This window comes from Mesoplodon densirostris, chromosome 18, assembly GCF_025265405.1.
Source record: "Mesoplodon densirostris isolate mMesDen1 chromosome 18, mMesDen1 primary haplotype, whole genome shotgun sequence".
Taxonomy (NCBI): domain Eukaryota; kingdom Metazoa; phylum Chordata; class Mammalia; order Artiodactyla; family Ziphiidae; genus Mesoplodon; species Mesoplodon densirostris.
Genome location: NC_082678.1, coordinates 41,307,903 through 41,328,273, shown reverse-complemented (window position 1 = coordinate 41,328,273; position 20,371 = coordinate 41,307,903). Strand labels below are relative to the sequence as shown.

At 51.5% G+C, this 20,371-nt stretch overlaps 1 protein-coding gene across 1 annotated transcript; it reads right to left on the bottom strand.

Annotated features, from left to right (window-relative positions):
* Window positions 1-19,017: 19,017 nt before the first annotated feature.
* TMEM238L (transmembrane protein 238 like) lies at window positions 19,018-19,257 on the bottom strand. The gene has a single exon (XM_060081869.1). It carries the CDS (start codon window positions 19,255-19,257, stop codon window positions 19,018-19,020), a length of 240 nt encoding a protein of 79 aa, XP_059937852.1.
* Window positions 19,258-20,371: the final 1,114 nt, after the last annotated feature.

Here is a 20,371-nt window from a genome sequence, read left to right as displayed (position 1 = left end):
AGTAGCCTGCTCCAGAATTTCCATATCGGAATAGCTTCAGGGTGCCAAAATGGTTGGGAGTGGGGAATGTGAAACTGTACTTGACATTGGACATGTCTACTGCCAATGTTAAAGACTGAGGGGTAGCTTGAAGAATGGGGGAGACTCGCATTCCCCTGATCCCCCTTAGCACCAGCTGGGGAGGTTTGCGAGTGTAGAGTGAGGGAGGTATAGAAACAGCTGGAATGTGTGAATAGATGGGAGAGAAAGGAGGTTTCAAAGAAGTTTTGCTGTGACCCACAAGTGTAGACCCTTTGGCAGAGTTGGGAAATACAAAATGCAAAGAACTTGAATTTTTAATTTATTTTATTTTGTAAATCAACATACATAAAGTTGACATCTGGGTGGGGGGAAGTACAGTTCTATGACTTTTAACCCATGAGTAGATTTGTTTAACCACCACCACCATCAGGATACAGAGCTGTTCCATCACTCCGAAACCCTCTCTCGAGTTATCCCTTTGAAACCACACCCTCACCCCAACTCTAACCCTGCTAAGCACTGATCTCTTCTCCATCACACTGGATTTGTCTTTTCATGCGTGTTCTACAATCACACAGTCTGTAACCTTTCAGACTGGCTTCTTTCACTCATCACAATACCTCTAAGATGTAGCCAAGTTGTATCTGCCTCTCACTGTTGTGGCCTCTCCCGTTGCGGAGCACAGCCTCCGGACATGCAAGCTCAGTGGCCATGGCTCACGAGCCCCGCCGCTCCGCGGCATGTGGGATCTTGCCAGACCGGGACACAAACCCGTGTCCCCTGCATCGGCAGGCAGACTCTCAACCACTGCGCCACCAGGGAAGTCCCATTGGCTTTTTTTTAAAACTTCCCCAAGTGATCCTAATGTTGGCTGGTATTTGAAATGCACAAGGCAACTCTTCTTAAAGTCACGGGCAAATGCTTAAGCCATTTAGGAGACCAAATCCTTCACAGTGTTTCAAATAAAGCCTCGGAATCCATCTGACATAGATGTAATGTATGTGCAATTTCTTTGTGTATAGAGTAATTATGCATTAATGGTAAGTAGCTCATGTAAATAGGTAAATAGCATTATGCAGCTAAAATGAGTTTTCATAAATTTTTCTCCCTATCTTAGTTCTCCAAAATCTATAAACAACACTAATGTAGTTTAATTTTCATGTCATACCCATAATCACAAAAACACAGCACTAACACTCTTTAACGAAATTCAAAGATCTATGGATCTTTCTCCCCAGAAGTCAGTGTGCGGCATCCATGGACCTGCCTGGGACCCGGAGGACTGACACTTTCTGTTCAAACCCCTCCTGCCTCCCGCTACCGCTACAACCTAATGTTTCAGGTAAGACGCCTCTAGTGGCTCCAGATTTGCCAGGTTCTGACTTGAAATCATTTGCAATGCAATAGTAGGCTGTGAACAAGTGATATTAGATTGATCTCTACTCTCAGTGGAAAAACAGCTAGAAATCAATGGAAAAACAAACGGTCTTTTGATGGGAAAAAGAGAAAGAAGAAGAATTTGGAATGTTTATCATTCATTCTTTCAGTGAGTACTTATTGAGTATCTACTATGTGCCGACCATTGTTCTAGGTGTTTGGAATATATCAAAGAACCAGATGGACAGAGATCACTGCCATCACGGGGCGCACCAAAGGAGTTGTACTGCGTCTCCCCAGAAACAGCCCCCACAGTCTGTTTTGCCCTTGTGTCAATTTTGTTATCCCTGCAGTCAGCTGTGGCCATCATGCCCCCGTGGCAGTCCCCTTGTTCTAGGAGGCTGGGACTACAGAAAGCAGCTACAGCAAGGGGAGGTGAGCAAGATGGGGGAAGTGGTATATTTCCCATACATTTCCCAAGCTGGACTGAGCCTTTGGGCAGATAAATTTGACCTTTTGGCAGAGAGGATGAAGAAATGAATGCCAAAAGTACGTACTAACCCAAGGTCTCAGTCATCTGATGGCAGACCCAAGGAGAAGGACTCAGGACAAACATCAGTGGGTGTGGTACATGCCTGTATATGCAGGAAAGCATTGTGGTCAGTTGGTAATATCTGCTATGGAAACTGGAATGGGGAGTAAGATAAGCAGCTACTCTCTTAATCCCTGCGCTAAACTTTGAAATCCCTCTCTCCCTGTCCAACTCCCTTCCCTCCCGCCCTGCCTCCAGGGAACTGTTTTCTGTTCCTATAGCTTAGTTTTCATTTTCTTGAGTTTTATATAGAGGGAAACATACAATATGTGCTCTTTTACATCAGGCTTTTTTTTTTAAATATTTATTTATTTATTTATTTATTTATTTATTATTTGGTTGCACCAGCTCTTAGTTCCGGCAGGTGGGCTTCTTAGTTGCAGCTTGCGGGCTCCTTAGTTGCAGCTCGCAGGTTCCTTAGTTGTGGCTCTCCAGCTCCTTAGTTGCAGCACACAGGCTCCTTAGTTGTGGCATGCGAACTCTTAGTTGCGACATGCATGTGGGATCTAGTTGTCTGACCAGGGATCGAACCTGGGCCCCCTGCATCGGGAATGTAGAATCTTATCCACTGTGCCACCAGGGAAGTCCCTACATCAGGCTTCTTTCCCTCAGCATTATCATCTAGAGATTCATCCTTGTCGTTGGCTTTATCAGTAATTCATTACTGATGAATGGATAAAGAATTGTGGTACATATATACAATGGAATATTACTCAGCCATAAAAAGGAACGAAATTGGGTCATTTGTAGAGATGCGGATGGACCTAGAGCCTGTCATACAGAGTGAAGTAAGCTTGAAAGAGAAAAACAAATATCGTATATTAATGCATATATGTGGAATCTAGAAAAATGGTACAGATGAACCTATTTGCAGGACAGGAATAAAGACGTAGATGTAGAGAACAGACATGTAGAAACAGTGGGGGAAAGGAAGCTTGGGACGAATTGGGAGATTAGGATTGACATATATACACTACCATGTGTAAAATAGATAGCTAGTGGGAACATGCTATAGAGCACAGGACGCTCAGCTCAGTGCTCTGTGACGACCTAGATGAGTGGGATGGGGGGATGGGGTGGGAGGGAGGTCCAAGAGGGAGGGGATATAGGTATACGTATAGCTGATTCACTTCATTGTATAACAGAAACTAGCACAACACTGTAAAGCAATTATATTCCAATAAAAAAAATTCATTACTGCTGAGTAGTACTAGTCCATTGTATGGATATGCAACCATTTGTGTATCTACTCACCTGTTGAAGGATTGATGGATATTCAGTTGTTTCCAATTTTATCATAGAATTTTTTTTTCTTTTTTAATAAATTTATTTATTTTATTTTTGGCTGTGTTGGGTCTTCGTTGCTGCGCACGGGTGTTTCTCTGGTTGCCGCGAGCAGGGACTACTCTTCATTGCAGTGCGCGGGCTTCTCATTGCGGTGGCTTCTCTTGTTGCGGAGCACGGGCTCTAGGCGCACGGGCTTCAGTAGTTGTGGCTCGCGGCCTCTAGAGCACAGGCTCAGTAGTTGTGGCGCACGGGCTTAGTTGCTCTGCAGCATGTGGGATCTTCCTGGACCAGGGCTCGAACCCATGTCCCCTGCATTGGCAGGCGGATTCTTAATCACTGTGCCACCAGGGAAGCCCCAGTTGTTTCCAATTTTGACTATTACAAATAAAGCTGCTATAAACATCTGTGTACAAGTCTTTGTACAGATGTATACATTCTTTCCCTTGGGTAAATACCTAGGACTAGAATGACTGGATCACATGATAGATGTTTGTTTTACTTAAGAAGCAGCCAAACTGTTTTCCAAAGTGGTTACACCATTTTACATTCCCATCAGCAATGCATGAGAGTTACAGTTATGCCACATCCTTGCCAGAATTTGGTGAGGTCAATCTTTTAAATTTTAGTTACCTGAATATGTGTGTAGGGATATTTCATTGTGAGTTTAATTTGCCTATTAATGGATAATGATGTTGAACATTTTTCATGTGCTTCTTTGTCTTCCTCTTTGGCTATTCCTGTATGTATCTCACTTGATGGTTACAAGAGCCCATTTTACAGATGAAATTGGAGTCTCCAAGGGAGGTTTAGTGACAAAGTCATTTGGCCAGCAAGTTGCAGAGTTAAAACTAGAACCCAGGTCTGACTTCTAGTCCAAAGCTGTCTTTACCTCAGCTGAAGGTAGAGACAGGTGGAGGGTCACCAGCCAGGGGAGAGGGACCACAGGTGAGTGTGAGTGTTAGTGTGAGTGTGTGTGTGTTTGCAATAATGAGGGGAAACTTTGCATTACACTTTGCATGAGGGTCAAATCAGCTATTAACTTTCTATTTTGGGGGGTTTACCATCAAACTGTGGTGTTTTACATTATGCTCACTCCTAGACTACACTCCAAATGAAAGCTCCATGGCTGGAGTACCATTTGTGGCTGTCTCTTGTGTGACTCTTACCCCACCTCCAAGATTCAGGGCATTGGAAGTGTGTGTGGTGGTAGTGGGCGGGCGGGTAGGACTCTGAATTTCTCATCTGGTTCCCTTTCTACTTCCCTCACTTCCACCCCCTCCCATCTGCTCTCGTCCAGCACATTCAAAAAACTCTTCAAGTGTAAAGCTATTTATAACACAGAGCTGGATCTGTCTGTGGATGAGGTAAGTAACAAGCACACAGCCTCAGGCCACTCCACTAGCTTGTTTGGTTCAGGTTGGAAGCATTTAACTGCCCATTCCAAGCAATCCTCCTCTTCATTTACCTTTTTTGCTTTCACACTTTAAATTCCATCTCTAGACCTTCTCTGAGTTCTCTTTGTAAGCTTATTGCTTTATGGGGAAACAGGGTTGTTTGGGTTTTTTTTTTTTTTTTTTCTGTTCAGTACCAGACCTACCAAACTCATTTAAAAAGTTATATATGAAAAGCATGAAGACCTTCACCCAGTCAAGTAGGCCAAGAGGGATTTAGGATGAAGGACAGTGGAAATATTATAGATTATAGTATTAAGTAGTATAGATTTCATGCAGAATGACATTGATTAGTAAGCTTGTTATTAATCGGGGCTCTTTCCAGTCTGAATCACTTATGGCACAGGGTGTGGGGCACGTGAGTTGTAGGCGTCCATCCCTCATAGTGGCTGGTCTTAGTTCACCCGCGTAATTGACCCCTGACAACTGGCTCATATAAACTGTAGGTGATAAGAATGATGAGTGATTTTCCTGTCGGGAACCAGCTTCAGTGGGTTGGTGGTGGTGCCTGTGGCCCTGGGTGGAGGCCACGGCGGGCCCAGCGGCCCAGTCACATGAGCCTTGAGTGACGCCTTCTGTTGGCTTTGGAGGTGCGATGGGGGGATGTGGTCCATGTGGCAGGCTGGCCATCACTACTTCAGGGTCAGCTTCCCACACTTCAGCCCATGTGTGTGCTGGGCTGCTGCAGACAGGCCGAGAGGAAGGACACATGTGGAGGGAACAAAGCCTCAGCCAAGCCTCCCCAGCATGGGATCAAGAGCCACCCCCCAGTTTGTTCATACTTTTCCGAAGCCCTTATGTCTGTTCCCCAGCGCACGTCTCAAACAATCCTCTGGAGTGTATACTGCTGGCAGTAACATTCCCATTTTATAGGAGAGGCACAGAACAGTTCCCTTGAACGCAGTCTGATGCACCTGGCTTGCTGACCAGGTGCTCATCCTTGAGACGGTCCTTGTTTCACTGCCAGTCCTTTGTCCTCACCTAGAGAGGAAAAATGGGATGGCAGAAAGAGCAGTAGGTCAGGAGTCAGAAAATGCGTGTTCAGGCTCTGTCAGTAACAGGTGGTGTGGCCTTGCCTGAGTCACTTAGCATGCTGGGGCCTCAGCTTTCTCAGGTGGAAACACGGAGCCTGGACAAGAGTGGTGCTTCCTGATGTGCAGTTGGGATGTCTGGACGTGGCTGGGCTTGCCCGGTTGTCTGCCGGGTGAACTGGCAGACGTCCACCCAGGATCGGCCGAGGAGCCTCAAGGGAAAGAACTGCTATCAGCAGTGAGAATTCCTTCCCACCTGGGCTGCCTGGCCCTCTGCGGTCCGTGTCCTTGTGCCAGGAAGAGCAAACCCACAGGTAAAACGACACCAATTGTATTTGAAGATTTGGGAACATCTTTAAAGTAGTGAACAAGCACAAATGTATTGTGGAATAAAATGGCAACATTCATACGGATTTTAAAGATAGAAAGAAGTTGTGGAGAAACTTCTTGTTTGTTGTTGAGAAACTTCTTGTTTGCGGCAGGCCTCTCCTAGCTCCTTCCCCAGTCCTGTTCCTTCTCTCCTCTGCCTTGAGATGCCTTGGTTGACAGGTGTCCTGAGCAGTGAGAGGCAGCCCATCCAGCCAAAGCAGTAGCAAAGCCTTAGTCACTGGAGGGGAAGAGGGATCCAGCTCCACTCTCCCACACATTTGTGTTTGGACAGGGGCTCCGTAGGCAGAAATGGCAGCAATCATTTCTCTAGCACCTAGAATCGCACTGTGGACCGTGCCCCTCCCCACTTCCCCACCCCGTTAGCCTGGCATCTTTTGGGGGCGCCGGTGTGTTTAATGGTGGAGACTGAAAACCAACTCCTGTGTTTGCAGGAGGAAGAGGTGAGGTCTGGTAAGGGAGGCAGGGCAGGAGGGGGGCCCGCGGGCCTCACTGGGTTAGGACTGGCCTTGTTGGTGAGTCTGTGAGATGCCCTTTGGAGAAACCCAGAACCAGAGGGAGGGTAGAGTTCCTGGAAGGGGCCAAGTCCTGAGTGGGCTGGGTGCAGGGACAGCGGCAGGAGCCTGTAAACATTTTGTTTATTGTTTTCCCTTTCCTCACACTACCTTTGTTCACCCCGGCAGCTGAGATCTGCAATCTCTGGTTTCATCTGTTCTTCCCCAGACGCCCAGGGGTTCACGGTAGTTGTAATGCATTGTTTTAAATGTTTCAAAAACTCTAATGGAAACCATAATACATCTGTTTTCTGCTTTTTGCATACCCAGTTATGGATGTGTTTGATTAATAAATCACGGGGAACTGAATTAATTATTCCTTAATGATTAGTCTCTTTGGCAGACAACATATTTCAAGACAATATGGGAGAAATGGGAGAAAAATAATAAAGACGGTCCTTGATGTTGAATAGGTTGGGAAGTAACACAGGATTGAGGGCACCTTAGAGTTCTTTCCAGGCTCCAAAACCTCCCAGAAGAAGGCTGCACAGTCTAGAGCTGCCAGAGGCTGGTGGTACCAGTGGTACAGTGAGAGTGATGGAGGAGAAAGAGGATGTTACAGCCGTTTCTTCCCATCTCTGGAGGTCATTAGGCCAATAGGTGGTGTGTGTGTGAGGGTCACATTAGGACTCTTCCGAGTCACCATGCCCCAGGCAGAAATTCAAAACAACACTGGAATCCAGGATCAAGGGGCAGCATGCCTGCTTAAATAAACAATAGAACTATTCAGCCCAGTGATTCTCAAGCTGTAGTGCGCATCCCAGTTACTGGGAAGACTTTTAAAAGTCCCAGATTTTCTGGCTGAGAAGGTCCGGGGTGAGATCCAGAATTTGCAGGTGGAGCCTGGTCGCAGGCGAGGCTGCTGCCATTCCTGGTCCACGAAGCATACCGTGGGAAACACTTTCCCCACCTGCTCCCGTCTCAGCTTCTGTCTCCCATGGCTCTCCTCTCACCTTTCCCCGGCCCAGCCTTCCTTTCATCTCCTTCCACCATCTCACTTCCTCAGTGCCTTCCACCCTTTTTCCCCCAGAGTTTTCTCCTGCCTCTTCTCTCCTTTATCCTCCAGCAGCTCCAGCAGCTTCCCCCTCTTGACTTTCTTCTGAAACAATGGGAAACTTAAATTTCTTGAAAACTGAAATGCAGAAGAAACAAGAGGAAAAAACCAGCCCCTGGCCGGCAAGGGACATTAGTGGCAGGTGATTCGGGACAGTATGGGCTGGCCAGGATGCGAGGTCCCTCAGAGTTGATAGAGCCGCCTGGGGCTGGTACAGCCTGGTCAGGACTCCATGTGACAGTGGACAAGGTCTGCTGTCCTTGAACCAGGGAGCTGGTGGAGGAGATGGGGTCACCCGGAGGACAGCCTCCAAGCACAAGTTTGGCTTCAAAGCTCCTTTCCCGTAGAGGGTCTTAGACTTGAGGGTGCATCAGAATCCCCCCATGGCTTGGTGAACCTGATTGCTGGGCCCCGCCCCCAGAGCCTCTAATTTCAGGTCTGGGATAGGAATCCCCAGCACTGAGGCAGGCAAACTGGCATGAATTGGTCACCCAACCAGGGCCGGAGCCTTCGCCCTTCTAAGGAAATTCCCCAGTGAGACTGACCTGCTGGCCCCAGGACTACACCTTGAGAGTCCCTGCTTCATTGTTCCAGGCGACGGCAGAGGCCTAGGGTGGCTGCCTTGGCCTGGACTCTTCAGAAGGAGAGGCTCTGGGCAGGGCCTGGAGGCTCTGGTTGGCAGGGTAGATGTGGACTCCGCAAACTTTGGCCCCGAAGTCCCAGGATGATGGGGGTGAGGAAGGCTGGTCAGAAAGATGGGGTCGGGTGAGAGGACATCTGAGCTGAGGCTGTGTGCTGGCGGCATGGTGTGACCTGGGGAACAGAATCCAGAGTGAGGAGGGCAAGGCCCTGGCTTGGAAGTGAAGCTGGTGGAGAGGAAAACGGCTGCATAGTGGCCGGGGTGGGGAGGGGTTGCTATTGCAGAAGCAGTAGGAGAGGCAGGAAGGAAGGACGTGGAGATCCTTGCCAACAGGATGCCTGGATGTGGAAGCAGCGTCTAGGTGTTGCCCTGTGAAATACAGAGTCTGTGTAGATTATGTCTTTGCACGCTGACTCGGGGCGTTTGGGGGCACACAGCCCAGTGCGGCGTGGGCATTACAGAGGTGGGGCATGGTGGGAATCTGTACCTCCCCTCCCCCTCCCTTTCCCGAGAGGGACCAGCTCCAAGTGCTGAAGGATCTCCCCGTCGGGGCAGCCTTTGGGATCCAGGAGGAGTGAGGCCAGAGGTGAATCTGTGCTGAGTGAAGGAATGAAGGAAGGGAGGAGGCTGTGTGGTGGTGGGAAGGCAGACACAGCTACCCCAGGCCTGCCACACTTAGTCGTCGGAGTGAGAAGTACACGCACTTCTCACCCAGGGACACCTGCCATTCCCAGGCTGGTTTATGGTTTCTAGCTGTCTGCACCTTTCACCTAAGTGTCCCCGACAAGGAGTGATTTACTGTTATCTGCCTTTTCCTGGCTGGCCCCTCGGCCCCTTGTGTGTCTGCCCTGGCAAGAAACTTTGGGGGTCTTGGAAGAGCAGTTCAGCTCGTCAGCAAGTCCAGTCAGCTATCAGCACCTCCTGTGTCACTTTTCTGCCAGATATCATTGTGTCTACCAGGAACCAGCACAACCCAAGTCTGAGCTGAGTGTGTCCAAGTGACAACGTATGGACCCCGGTATCATACAGTTTCACCCCAGACTGGCCTAATCCTTCTTATAGCCCTTCTTCCCTGAGAACAAGCAAGGGTTGTTGGGAGACACAGGAAGCCAAGCATGCCTGTGTTAAGTATCTGTTACCGGGCCACCCTTGTCAGCCTGACTGTCTTTTCCCGTAGGGTTCGTCCTTACCCAGAGGGCTCTTTGGTCCTTCATGCAAATACATTTACGAGCTGGCCTCCACCATGGTGGACTCAGCTTCTGATCAGCCTCCTCCACAACACTGTAATTTCACCAAGGGATGAGTTGAATTGGAGGAGCTTTAAGGCTATTGATTGGGGGTGGGCTGCAGAGCCGGGGTGGACCCACCGTTCCCCCTAGAATGACCATCTGCCCCGGCTTTGTGGGTCCTGGTGGGTCGTCTCTGCAGTAAAGTGTGGGGATGAGGTTGTGTGAAGTGTAGACTTGATTATTAGTGGCAGACTTGACTGTAAATAGCTTTATAGATGACAGGTCCTGTAGTCCTGGAATCATTAGGTGTCTGAGGAGATGACCTAAACTTCACAGCTCTCTGTTTTGACTTCTACAAAGGAGGAAGGTATTTACTGTAAGGTATTTACATCCAGGAGGTTGTGAGTCTCAGAAAGCCAGCGCTGAATCGCATTAGGTCCTATGATTGTGACGTCATTATTATCATCCCCTAATAGGTGAGGATCCCCTGTAAGGTCACTCGGCTTGTAAGTGGTGGAGTTGACTGAGTCGGGTCACTGAAAAAGCCCAGTTTTCGTTCGAGAGAACAGATAGGATCAGGGGCCGAGGAGATGGCCCTGAGAGTGGTAGGAGGCTCCCCATGCCCAGCCCACTGGGAGGACGAGCCCAGATGAGACCTAGCCCAGTTCCACGTGGCTCTGCCTGGTGGAAACACAGCCTCTCCTGTTTCCTTCTCCCTCTCCACCCTACTCACCTTGCATGATGCGTGCTCGTGGTCTCATGGCTCTGGAATCTGCAGTGACACAGAGCAGCATGGAAGCCTGGTCAGGACCACATTCACGGGCACGCGGCACAGCCAGGTTGAAGCGAGCCACGCCAGTTCATGACTCACCTGCAGCGTGAGCTGCCTCACCTGCCCTGGCCACTGCCCTGCTCACTCGCTCATGCTGCCCAAGGCTCAGCAGGGCTCAGAAGAACCCGTCAGCAGCTCATGGGGTGGGCGGGGCCGGGGAAGAGGGCTGGACCGGCAGCCTGGAGCCCTGGGCCCCGGCCCTGGACATGCTGCTCTTCAGCTGCTTGAACATGGGAAACCCACTTCACCTGCAGGCTTCAGTGTCCCCATCTCTAACATGACAGGGTTGTTCAAGATCCTCACTCTTCAGATTGTCTTAAGGACACTTTCTTTCTTTTAATGCAGCAGTGGTACTGCCTGGGTACTTGTTAGAAATGCAGAGTCCCCGGCCCCTCCCTGGACAACTGAATTGGAGTTTACATTTATGTGGTCCCCAGGTGATCTGCATCCAGTTGATGGAATGCTGCTCTCACCATCTTTGAGATTGAATTTGGTGCTTGCGCCGTCGGGGGTCCCTGAGATACTGTCCTGTCCCGGCAGATACTGAGTTGTGGACCAAGCCTTGCCTCTGAGGGAACACCCCGACTTTGCACATGCATTGCCTCAGTATGCCTTCTCAGTTCCAGCTCTTAACTGGGGTCTCCCGATGGTCGAAGCTAAATTCTAGGAAGCCCTCCTATGTGGACCTCCTTTTTCTCCCACGGGGTTCATGCAAAGGCCAGCAGGTCGTCAGCTGGAATTGCATTCACTTCGCTCCCTACTTTCTATCACAGATTTATTCTGCATGCATTCTTCAAAGCAGTGGCCCGGTGCCCCCACTGCAGGAGCACGCCCTGTAACTCAGGGGACCTTAGGAGTTGAACAGAAGCTCTCTATGGAGAGCCGTCTCATACACGCATTTAAATTGCACACTAACCAGCAGAAGAGAGAGTGAAGGAGGAAGATGTTAAGTGAGGAGGGAGATTCCCTTTAGTGAGGGCGGCGCAGGAGACTGGAGCCTGCTGCTGCCGCTCAGCCAGCCTCGGCCCCTCCAGCCTCTCGCAGGTGAGAACATGTGCGTTGGGCTGAGCACGATCCTCGATTTTCAAGATTTGCATATTTGGAACAACATGGCTGCTGTGAAATGACAGCCAACGATTCCATTTGGTTCCCAGCCAAAGAAACAGAAACCTGTTCCCCTTCTAGAATAAAAACCTGTGTTGGTCTCATGAAGAGAAGCTATGTGGCCACCAACAAGTGTCTTCTTAAGGAATTGTTCAGTGATTTTGATTATATGTGACTTTCCCTCCTGTGCTAACGTTACAATTTCAAGTAAAGGGAAATGTTTCCTCCATGTATGGAGTCAGGTCTGATACACCGAGAGATTTCCAATTGGGAAGATCGATAGGATTGCAAGCGACGACGGTCAAGAAAGCTTCTGGGTAGGAGGGGACTCTTTCTTCTGGTGCCTTATTTAGAATGTTCTTTCATGATATCTCTTCAGGTTCCTGAGTCCAGCCTAATTCTGCGAAGCTGGCCTGGTGGCCGAGCACAGAGCTTCCAGAAGATTCCATGGTGTCAGGATAACCTTTGTACTGTCTCCATCCACTGGGCTCTGTGCGTTTCTTCCCAAGAGGTGCTGTACTGAATGTAGAATTCTGGGATTTGCACAGGGGCAGGTTAAACGAATGAGAAGAAGATGCCCTAAAGCCGGGAGTTTGAGAGTAGTTATGAAACCGCGCAGACCCAGAAATAGGTTATGTTGTGTTAAAAGGCCAATCAGCTTCTTTATTTAGGTAACTACTTCACACCACAAAAGATGAGGCAGCTTCTGGAAGAAACACATACACGTTTAGGGTGAGATATAAATAAAAAGTACAAAATGAAGCTGGGGGACATAAATTAGTGGGGCAGTTTGAGCACAGGTGACAGGCATGAGCACGTCTGATGAGCCTGTGAGGGTTGCTAGGTGCTTTCGTTGGGCATCATTTGGCTAGATGCAATTAAATTAAGATAAAAATAGAGGCCTGCTTTTAGGATCAAGAAATGAATGACGCAGGGACAGCACAGCAGAGTCTAGAAAATGCTTGTCAGAAACTTGTCAGAAGAATGCCTGGAGGGTTTCATTTGACTAAAAGCTCAATGTGAACACCCCACCGCGTGGCCCGGTCGTGCAGGTGGGGGGCAGCACTGGTGGTTCCGGGTGTCCAGCACCGAGGAGGGGGACCTCCTGCACTCAGCACTGGCTCTGCACTTGCCTTGGCAACCAGCATGTCGAAATACACTACCACGTGCCGACTGGACGACACCAAGAGATGCATGAGGTGGGCCCTCCAGGGGCTCACACAGTCTGTCCCAAGAGCCAAAGAGCAGAAGAGGCAGCAATGTCGTGTGATACTTGCTTGCAGGAGATCCCGTTCGGACTTTGGACGGACTTCTCAGTTGGGTGCGCAAGCCCACAGCAGCTGGGTTATTGCCATAAAAGTCCCACTGTGCGAACATGAGGGGATCCCCAGGCCCTCACAAACGCCTGGGGCGCCGGTAGTGGTGTCAGTGGCCCAGGGCAGGGGTGCTGGTCCCTTGATGGAGCCTGGAACCCGCCGGAAGCCGGGCACTCGTGGCCATTCCTGGGCATCCTAGCGGGTGCTTTGAAAGCTTCCACCTCACAGCCTCTGGTTCCTCCCGGGTTCTGTTCCAGGATGTGTTGCAGAAACAGGGCATCAACTTGCTTTGCTGCTTCTCCACCAGATGGGACGTGGGCTGAATAAATGAAGATGAGATGGATCAGTCCGAGATTCGAATCTGTCAAAACAAGCATAGTTCTTGGAGTCCGCTGGACTCAGTTGTGCATTCTAATGCTGGCCCTCGACAGCACAGGGACAGTGGGCTAGTCCTGAAACTACCTTGAGACTCAGTTTCCTCACCTGTAAAATGGGGATCTGAACCCCTAACCCACAGAGCTGTAAGGATTGAATGAGGTCATGAAAATAAGTGGGGCACTCACCAAACCTCCGTTTATCTTTCCCCATCCTTCCCTGCAGGCCAAGCACATCTCTCCCTGGCCTCTGGACCCCACCACCCGCCTGCACCCCAGGCACAGCCAGACGTCCTTCTCCATTCGCAACTTCAGCGTCCTCGTTTCCTCTCTGCTGGCTTCCTTCCTCCCCCGCTTGCCATCCTGCTCCATCTTCTGCATCCCCTTCCTCTGAAGAAACCATACTTCAGACCAGCTATGCCGTCAGGCTACTGGCCTACCCCCTCCATTCCATCACCAAAGACTTTTTAGACTGATCTGCGCTCGCCCCTTTACACATCTCAGCAGCCACTCCACAAGGCGCCCCAGTCTGGTTTTTGTCCCCAACCTCACTGATAAAGGCTCATTGCCAAGTCCCATCATCCTTCCTCAGGCTACACCCTGCTTTACGACTCAGCAGCGTTTGAAGGTCAATTCCCCTCACCTTTGGTCTCGTGTCCTCCTTTGCCTTCTTTGCTACCCGCCCAAACCCTCTTTAGGCTCCCCACCTGCCTTCCTTCCCTCCTCCTTCCCACCCTTTACAATCTCGTCCGCAGTCCTGTCTCCAGCCCCGAACTCCATCTCCACGCCTGATCCCCCTTCTGAGTTGAAAGTCTGCACATTGAACTCCAGTTGGGTAGTTCTGCCCATCGATACCGTCTGCACCCCCAGCTCTGCACGTGCAAGGGAAAACACCTCATTTTGAGCAAACCCCTGCCTTCCCCTGACCTCCTTGTTCCACGGTGGCAGTGCTTTCTGAAGCCTTTGACACCGCTGTCCCCCCGAGGGACACCAGGACGTCTGTCTGTTGTCCGCCATGCTCTCTCTCTGTCCCTCTCCCCTCCTCCCTGTGGCCATCATTTTCTCTTAGTACTACCCCTGCTTTCCAATGGTCCCCCGTCCCCGTGCCCCTCCTCCCCTACCCCTGCTGCACGTGACACCAAGTTACTCTTACTCAAGCCCAGCCCAGCCGTGTTGCTCTCCAGGCCGTGAAGTCATCGAAAATTCCTCCTTGCTTTCCAAGTTTCAGAATCCTCATCTGGCTTTCAGCATCCTCCAAGTTCAGCAATGAGCACCCCTAACCCCGGTCCCCTGTGTCTGCTCACCCCTTCTGGGCCACCCTTTCATTCTTCCCTTTCTGCGGTCCTTCCCTCTGGCTCTGCCCGAGCGCCAGCTCTGCCTGTCACGTTCTTACTTGTTGCTCAGGACCCAGACGTCTGAAGCCACACACCACCCCCTTTCCCACCCAGCCAGGGGGGCTTCTTCCTCATCTGGGCTTTCAGAGCCCATGTGAGACTGCGCTCCTTCCGTGTGAGGCCCTGTGTACTTGCCTTACCTCTCCCTCTGGTTTAAAAATTCCTCCAGGGATTAGAGGAATGTCGGCCCTCCACGCAGCCCGTGCCGAGCGGGGGTGCAGGCCTTTCCGTCTGGCTCTGCCGGCAGCCCCACTGGCCCCTCTGCGGCAGAGAGGAGAATCTGCGTGTTGGAAAAAGTGAGCTTTCCAGGGCTCGAGGCCGTGAACCTCCCATGCCGTTTGGCTTCAGTTGCAGGGGAGCGGGATTGTTTGCTTCTGTGGGGTGTGTTTCTGGAACACGCATGGCAGGTGTGAGGGCATGTTTGTGTGTGAACAGGGCGGATGGGGTGTGGAGGCCATGTGAGTGTGAGGCCATGTGAGGGTGTGCGTGTGACCGTGTGTGCAGTGGGGGAGGGACGCATGTGTAGGGTGTTGATGTGTCTAGAAGGTGTAGGGGAGGAGTGTGGGCGTGTGTGAGTGTGTGAGTGTATCTGTGACAGACTGTGTGCATGTTGGGTGTGTGTGATGTGTGGCGGCCATGGGAGAGGTGGGTGTGCGTGTAAGGTGTGTGTGTGTCTGTGGGCGTGCTTATGGGGGGAATCTGGGTGCATGTACCTGGGGGGATGTGTATGGAGGGCGGGGCTGTGGGTATATGTGTGTGTGGTGTGTGTGTGTGTGTTTGTGGGGGGAGTGTAGTCTCACACCCTCTTGTTAAAGGACAAGCATCCTCCCCTGCCTTTGCAGGGACTTTATCTACAAGAAATGCCCAGCCAGTAGAGCGTGGAGCAAACAAAGCTTCAGGAAATACAGTGACTAAGTGATAAAATCGCTTGGTACACAGTTGAGCGATAAAAACAAGCCAGTCGTCCTGAAACTCCTGGGGGGACTTGGAGGTTTAGTGACCAGGTGGCCCTGCCCTGTCGTGACTCCTGCCTGGGATGTGGCTTGCTTCCCGCTGGGTGGGATGGGGGAGGTCCTAGCAACCATCCTGCCGAGACTGGGGGACGTGCTGGGCTGTGAATTCACGGAACCCGTGTTCTTCTCTTTGCTCCACTCTGAGAATTAGGGAACCTGCAGAGCCAGTTACAAACTGCCCGTAAATCATGAATATGGTTGGAGATGATGCCCAGGCCAAGGGTCATACAAAGTAAGGGGGTTGAGTCTAGGCCTTTAAGAAATACCTTTCAGCGTCAGAACTTGTGTTCACATGAAGCCTTACGTGAAAGTTCAGTGTGAACTTTCATACAGAGCACCCAGCAGCTCTGGGTGTGTGTGTGGCGGGGCTGCCGGCGTCCTGCCTGCTCACTCCCTCCCCAGCCCCAGCCCCCAGCGGCCTCTGCAGAGAACAGTATGAAACCTCTCCTGGGGACCAAACCTCCTACTCTAAAGGGACGTCAGATGTCTTGCCTGAGGTCATCCAGGAGGTGGTGAGCGGCTCCTATAAGTGAGCAGCCCTTGCACAGCGGGTCCCGGTCCACTGTGACCCATCATCACTCTGGGCCGGCCCCAGACCTTGTCGGGGATGCAGGGTCCAGATGAAGCTGGATGAAAAGGGCCAGCTGGCTCTAGGGTCCTGTAGAACTTGGAGTTTGGGGACTGAGAAGGTGAAGGAGATATTTGCGTGGTTGTATTCAGTGGAGGCTACCACGGACCCACAACTTTTGACGTTCTTTGAGCCTGGACAGAAGTCTGGTGTTCTGGGGCAGCCCTCATTCTTACACCCACTGAGGAGTCTTAACGCCATATGCTGCTTGAAGAATTGGTCGAAATGCTTCCGGGATGTCTGTCCTAGAGGAAGGTCCCACCCCGCTGTAATGGACCAGCTACCTGCGTCGTGACAGAGGTTTATCAGAGTGCCCCTTGTTTGATCAGTCGTCACTCACACGGTGCTATACGCACGTTAAATTAATCTCTGCAACACCCTTATGAGGTCGGGGCTGTGATTAGCATCATCTCTGAAACAGAGGCTAGTATTCGTACCATCTCCATTTTACAGATTAGGAAGCTAGGGCATGGAGTCATAGCTAGGCCCATAGCTAGTCCATCACTTGCCCCAGGCCACATAGCTAGCAAGCAACAAAACCATATTCGAACCAGACAGTCTGGGTCTTGACCCATGGTCTTCACTACTGGGTTATTGAACTGCCTTCTATGCAATGAGGGGAGGGTGTGCAGGATAAGGAGACTGAACTGGAGACGCTTCTTGTTCAGGCACGTGACTGAGACCCCCAAACGGGCCTGAACTGTTCATCATCATCATCGTCATCCGTACCTCGGCCAAGGTGGTCTTTTGGAAACAGAGATCAAATTATATCAAGTCCCCACCCCTGCTTACATCTCTTTAATGACTTCTTATTGTTCTTAAAATAATGGCTAAAATCCTTGAGAGGGTTTTTTAGGCCCTGCCTGGTCCGGCCTCCCCGCACTTCAGGGCCCTAACCCTCACCTGCACTTGCCCTCTGCCCTTCGATCACCCTGCTGTCTTCTATTTCCTGCTACCCCAGGAAGTTTGCTCAAGCTGTTGCCTCTCTCTGTAAGACTCCACCTTCTGGGTCAGCCTCTCTACTGAACGTTTCCAAGGAGCGGTGTTCCTTTCCTTCCTAGTCCTCACCCCACTGTTATTGTACCTTGTTAGTCAGACTGTCTGGTTAATGTCTGTCTCTCGCCTGACGGGAACTCCTCGAGGGTAGAGACCTCATGTGTCTTACAGCACCCGCACTGCCTTGCACAGTGCCTGCCGCATCCTCGTGGATGAGCAAGCAAGTTCGGGGTCCCTTCTTGCTTTGAAGTTTCATGATGCACATTTTGAAGTTTCAAGCTGACCCCCACCACTACCAATTTAAGGCACACCAAGGTACCCCCAGCTGGGACTCTGGGTCAGTTTACTCCCCTCTGCTGTGTGTTTGTAACAGCACTTGGCATGTGTAAGAACCACATTATGTGCAAAGAGCCTCTTCCTGCCTTACCTCTTTTTGACCATTGCAACAACAAGGGCAGGTAACATTATCCCCATTTTACAGACGGGAAGACTGAAGCTCAGGGCATGATGCCTCCTGTGCAATGTCACCAGCAAACAAGTGGTGCTGCTCCGAGCAAGGCCCAGGTGCTCTGATTTCTCATCTCTTTCCTTTCACCTGCCGGGGACAGTTTAGCCTCCCCTACTGAAACCTCTTCAGACTGCTACTCTGTCTCTCACTTCCCAGGGTCACATGGAATCCCCCAGAAGAGACACGATTATCATTTCCTCCTTCCAACTCTGCAATGACCTTTGCTCTCACATGCAGCACTCAAAGTGGAGTGCTCGGCTGTGCCTGAGTGCAGGTCCCTGCCCACCTGGGAGGAGGGGATGATGGCCAAACCAACCAGGACTCTGACTTTAGTCCCCTGGGCAGAGCTGGCCGTCTCTCATTCAGGCTTGTGGGGGCCAGACTAGCTCTATCTTTTGCTTTCCATGCCCGTGTGAAAAATCTTACAGTTACCTGCCTCCTTGGTTACACATGGTCAACTGAGCTCTGGCCCAGCTGGGATGAAATGGTCAGCCATGGTCCCTTGACTTCCGGTCCCCTGGGCTGGCTGGGGGGTGCTGGCTGGCGGGGGGCATGGGGTGGGGGTACTGCTGAGAGGGGGGCAGATGCACTGAGCGGGGACATGGAGACAGGTCCTGACCCCCTCCCGTGTGTCCCACCTGGGCAGGTGCAGGGAGGAAGCAAGTGAGAAAGGACCATGCTGGGTGGTTCTGCTCTGTTTCCTACTGCAGCAAGCAGCTCACAAGGCAAGGGCATAAGCAGCATCGGGGAACTTTCCATCCTCTTCTAGGGCTAAAGGCTTTTCTCCCCAGCAAGGATTCTCCTCAACAGAGAATCGAGACGGGCTCCTTTCTCCAAGTTCCAAGCTGAAGGGATAACTTCCTGTTCTGCATTGCAGGACCATTCGTGGTGGATCAGAAGTCATAGGGTCTGTGGAGACCCTCTTTCCAGTTTCCATGAGGAAAAGGGTCCCCTGGGGGAGAAGTACCTGCCCCATGTTCTCCTGGCCAGCTGGAGCCCAGCTTGACAGAATCCCCAGCTGGGGGAGAGTCTTTGGGCCACTTGCCTGTGTAGCCTCAGAGGGTTCCAGCCTCCCCCTGCTCGTCCCAGCCTCCTGGCCACCCCTCCAGGCAGGTGTCCTGTGCACTCACCTGGTCCCTGGCGGGGCATTTGGGGTGGGAGCCGCAGCGTGCCCCTGCCCCTCCGCCTGCCAGGAAGCCTGTGTCCTTCATCCTCTGCCCGCCTCCAAACTACAAGCCCAGTTTCTCAAGAGGCACCTCGATGTTGAGGGAGTACCAGATGATCCAGAAGAGCAGGCTGAAAGCCAGGATCAGGGACCCCGTATAGACCAAGAAGTCCCAGAAGTCGAGGGAGGCAAAGATGCCCAGTAGCAAAAGGACCAGGCCCACAGCGTCGAGGACGAGGGCCAGGCCGAGGAAGAGAGCACAGCGCCCGGGGTGGCATCTTCCCCAAAGCCTCCCCAGGAGCATTGCCTGGGAGGCAGGAGCGGGTGGGGCCCAGCTGCACTCCCGGGGCTGATTTGCATGGGAAGGTGGCGGTGCTGCTGGCCTCTGCCTTCGCTCCCCGCTGGGTGTGAGCAAATTGGGTGTGAGCAAATGAGTGAGCCGCCCATCTGGAGCCACACGGAAGTACACGTGGACCTCCCTTTATGAGCATGGCAGCCAGTGGGGTGGGATATTTCTTAACTGTTTCATGGCTCAGGAATGACATCCTCATCGCTGAGGCCAACCAAGTGACAGGAGAGGAGTCAGGGTGCCCTTGGATGGATCTGGGGACTTGGGACCTGTGGGTCTGGGGGAGGGGCTGTCCTGCCCTCGTTCTGCCTCTCAAGTCCTGGGCAAGTCCTCCTGGGCTCCTGAGACGTGTGGTAGGGTCGGGGCTTCCTCCCCACCTGCTTCTGCCCTACTCTTCCTGGTGGGGATGGGAGGTTTTATGTAAAAGCTATGGAAGAGAGTTTGTTGATGTAAATAGATTTTGAGATTGTGCCCTAAGAAGTGCAGCAGCAGCAGGAAAAGTTTGTGCGGCTTGTAGATTCTCTGCTCTGAAGCCCCCAGCACCCGAGCTTCCTACAGTAGGGCTCAGCACAGCCCTTTGGGATGAACACAGACCCTGGGAAGAGACAGCAATGAAAAAGACTGAGAGGACAGAGAGGGGACGCCAGGGAGGAAGGGGACCCGTGCCCCTGTCTGGGTGGGCTGGGCGTGGACCAGAAGGTAACTCCTGGCAGAAGTCAAGAAATGTTTACCTGGCTCTCTGGCTGTGTGTGTTTTCCAGACTGACTAATTCCACGTTTGCTTTCTGTCTCGGGTTCACTGCACGCAATCCTGAGGGGTTATGTGTGAAACAGGTCTTATCACCGGGCCACTCCCAGGGTGTGCTGAGTGAGCACCAACTGAGGACAGCGCAGCAGCGGTCTGGTCTGCAGCAGCGGTCTGGTCTTCAGCCGTCTCCGCGGGGCCACGCAGCCAGCCCTCCTCTGTCTCCCGTTCACCGTGGGCCTCAAACAGGGCACCAGACCCCTCTGGACCTCTGTTTCCCCACACAACTGAAAAATAATTTCTACTCTTTCTTTGCCTTCTCCTA

Coding starts and splice junctions, on each gene's coding strand:
- TMEM238L (XM_060081869.1), bottom strand. CDS start 19,257: ATGCTCCTGGGGAGGCTTTGGGGAAGATGCCACCCCGGGCGCTGTGCT.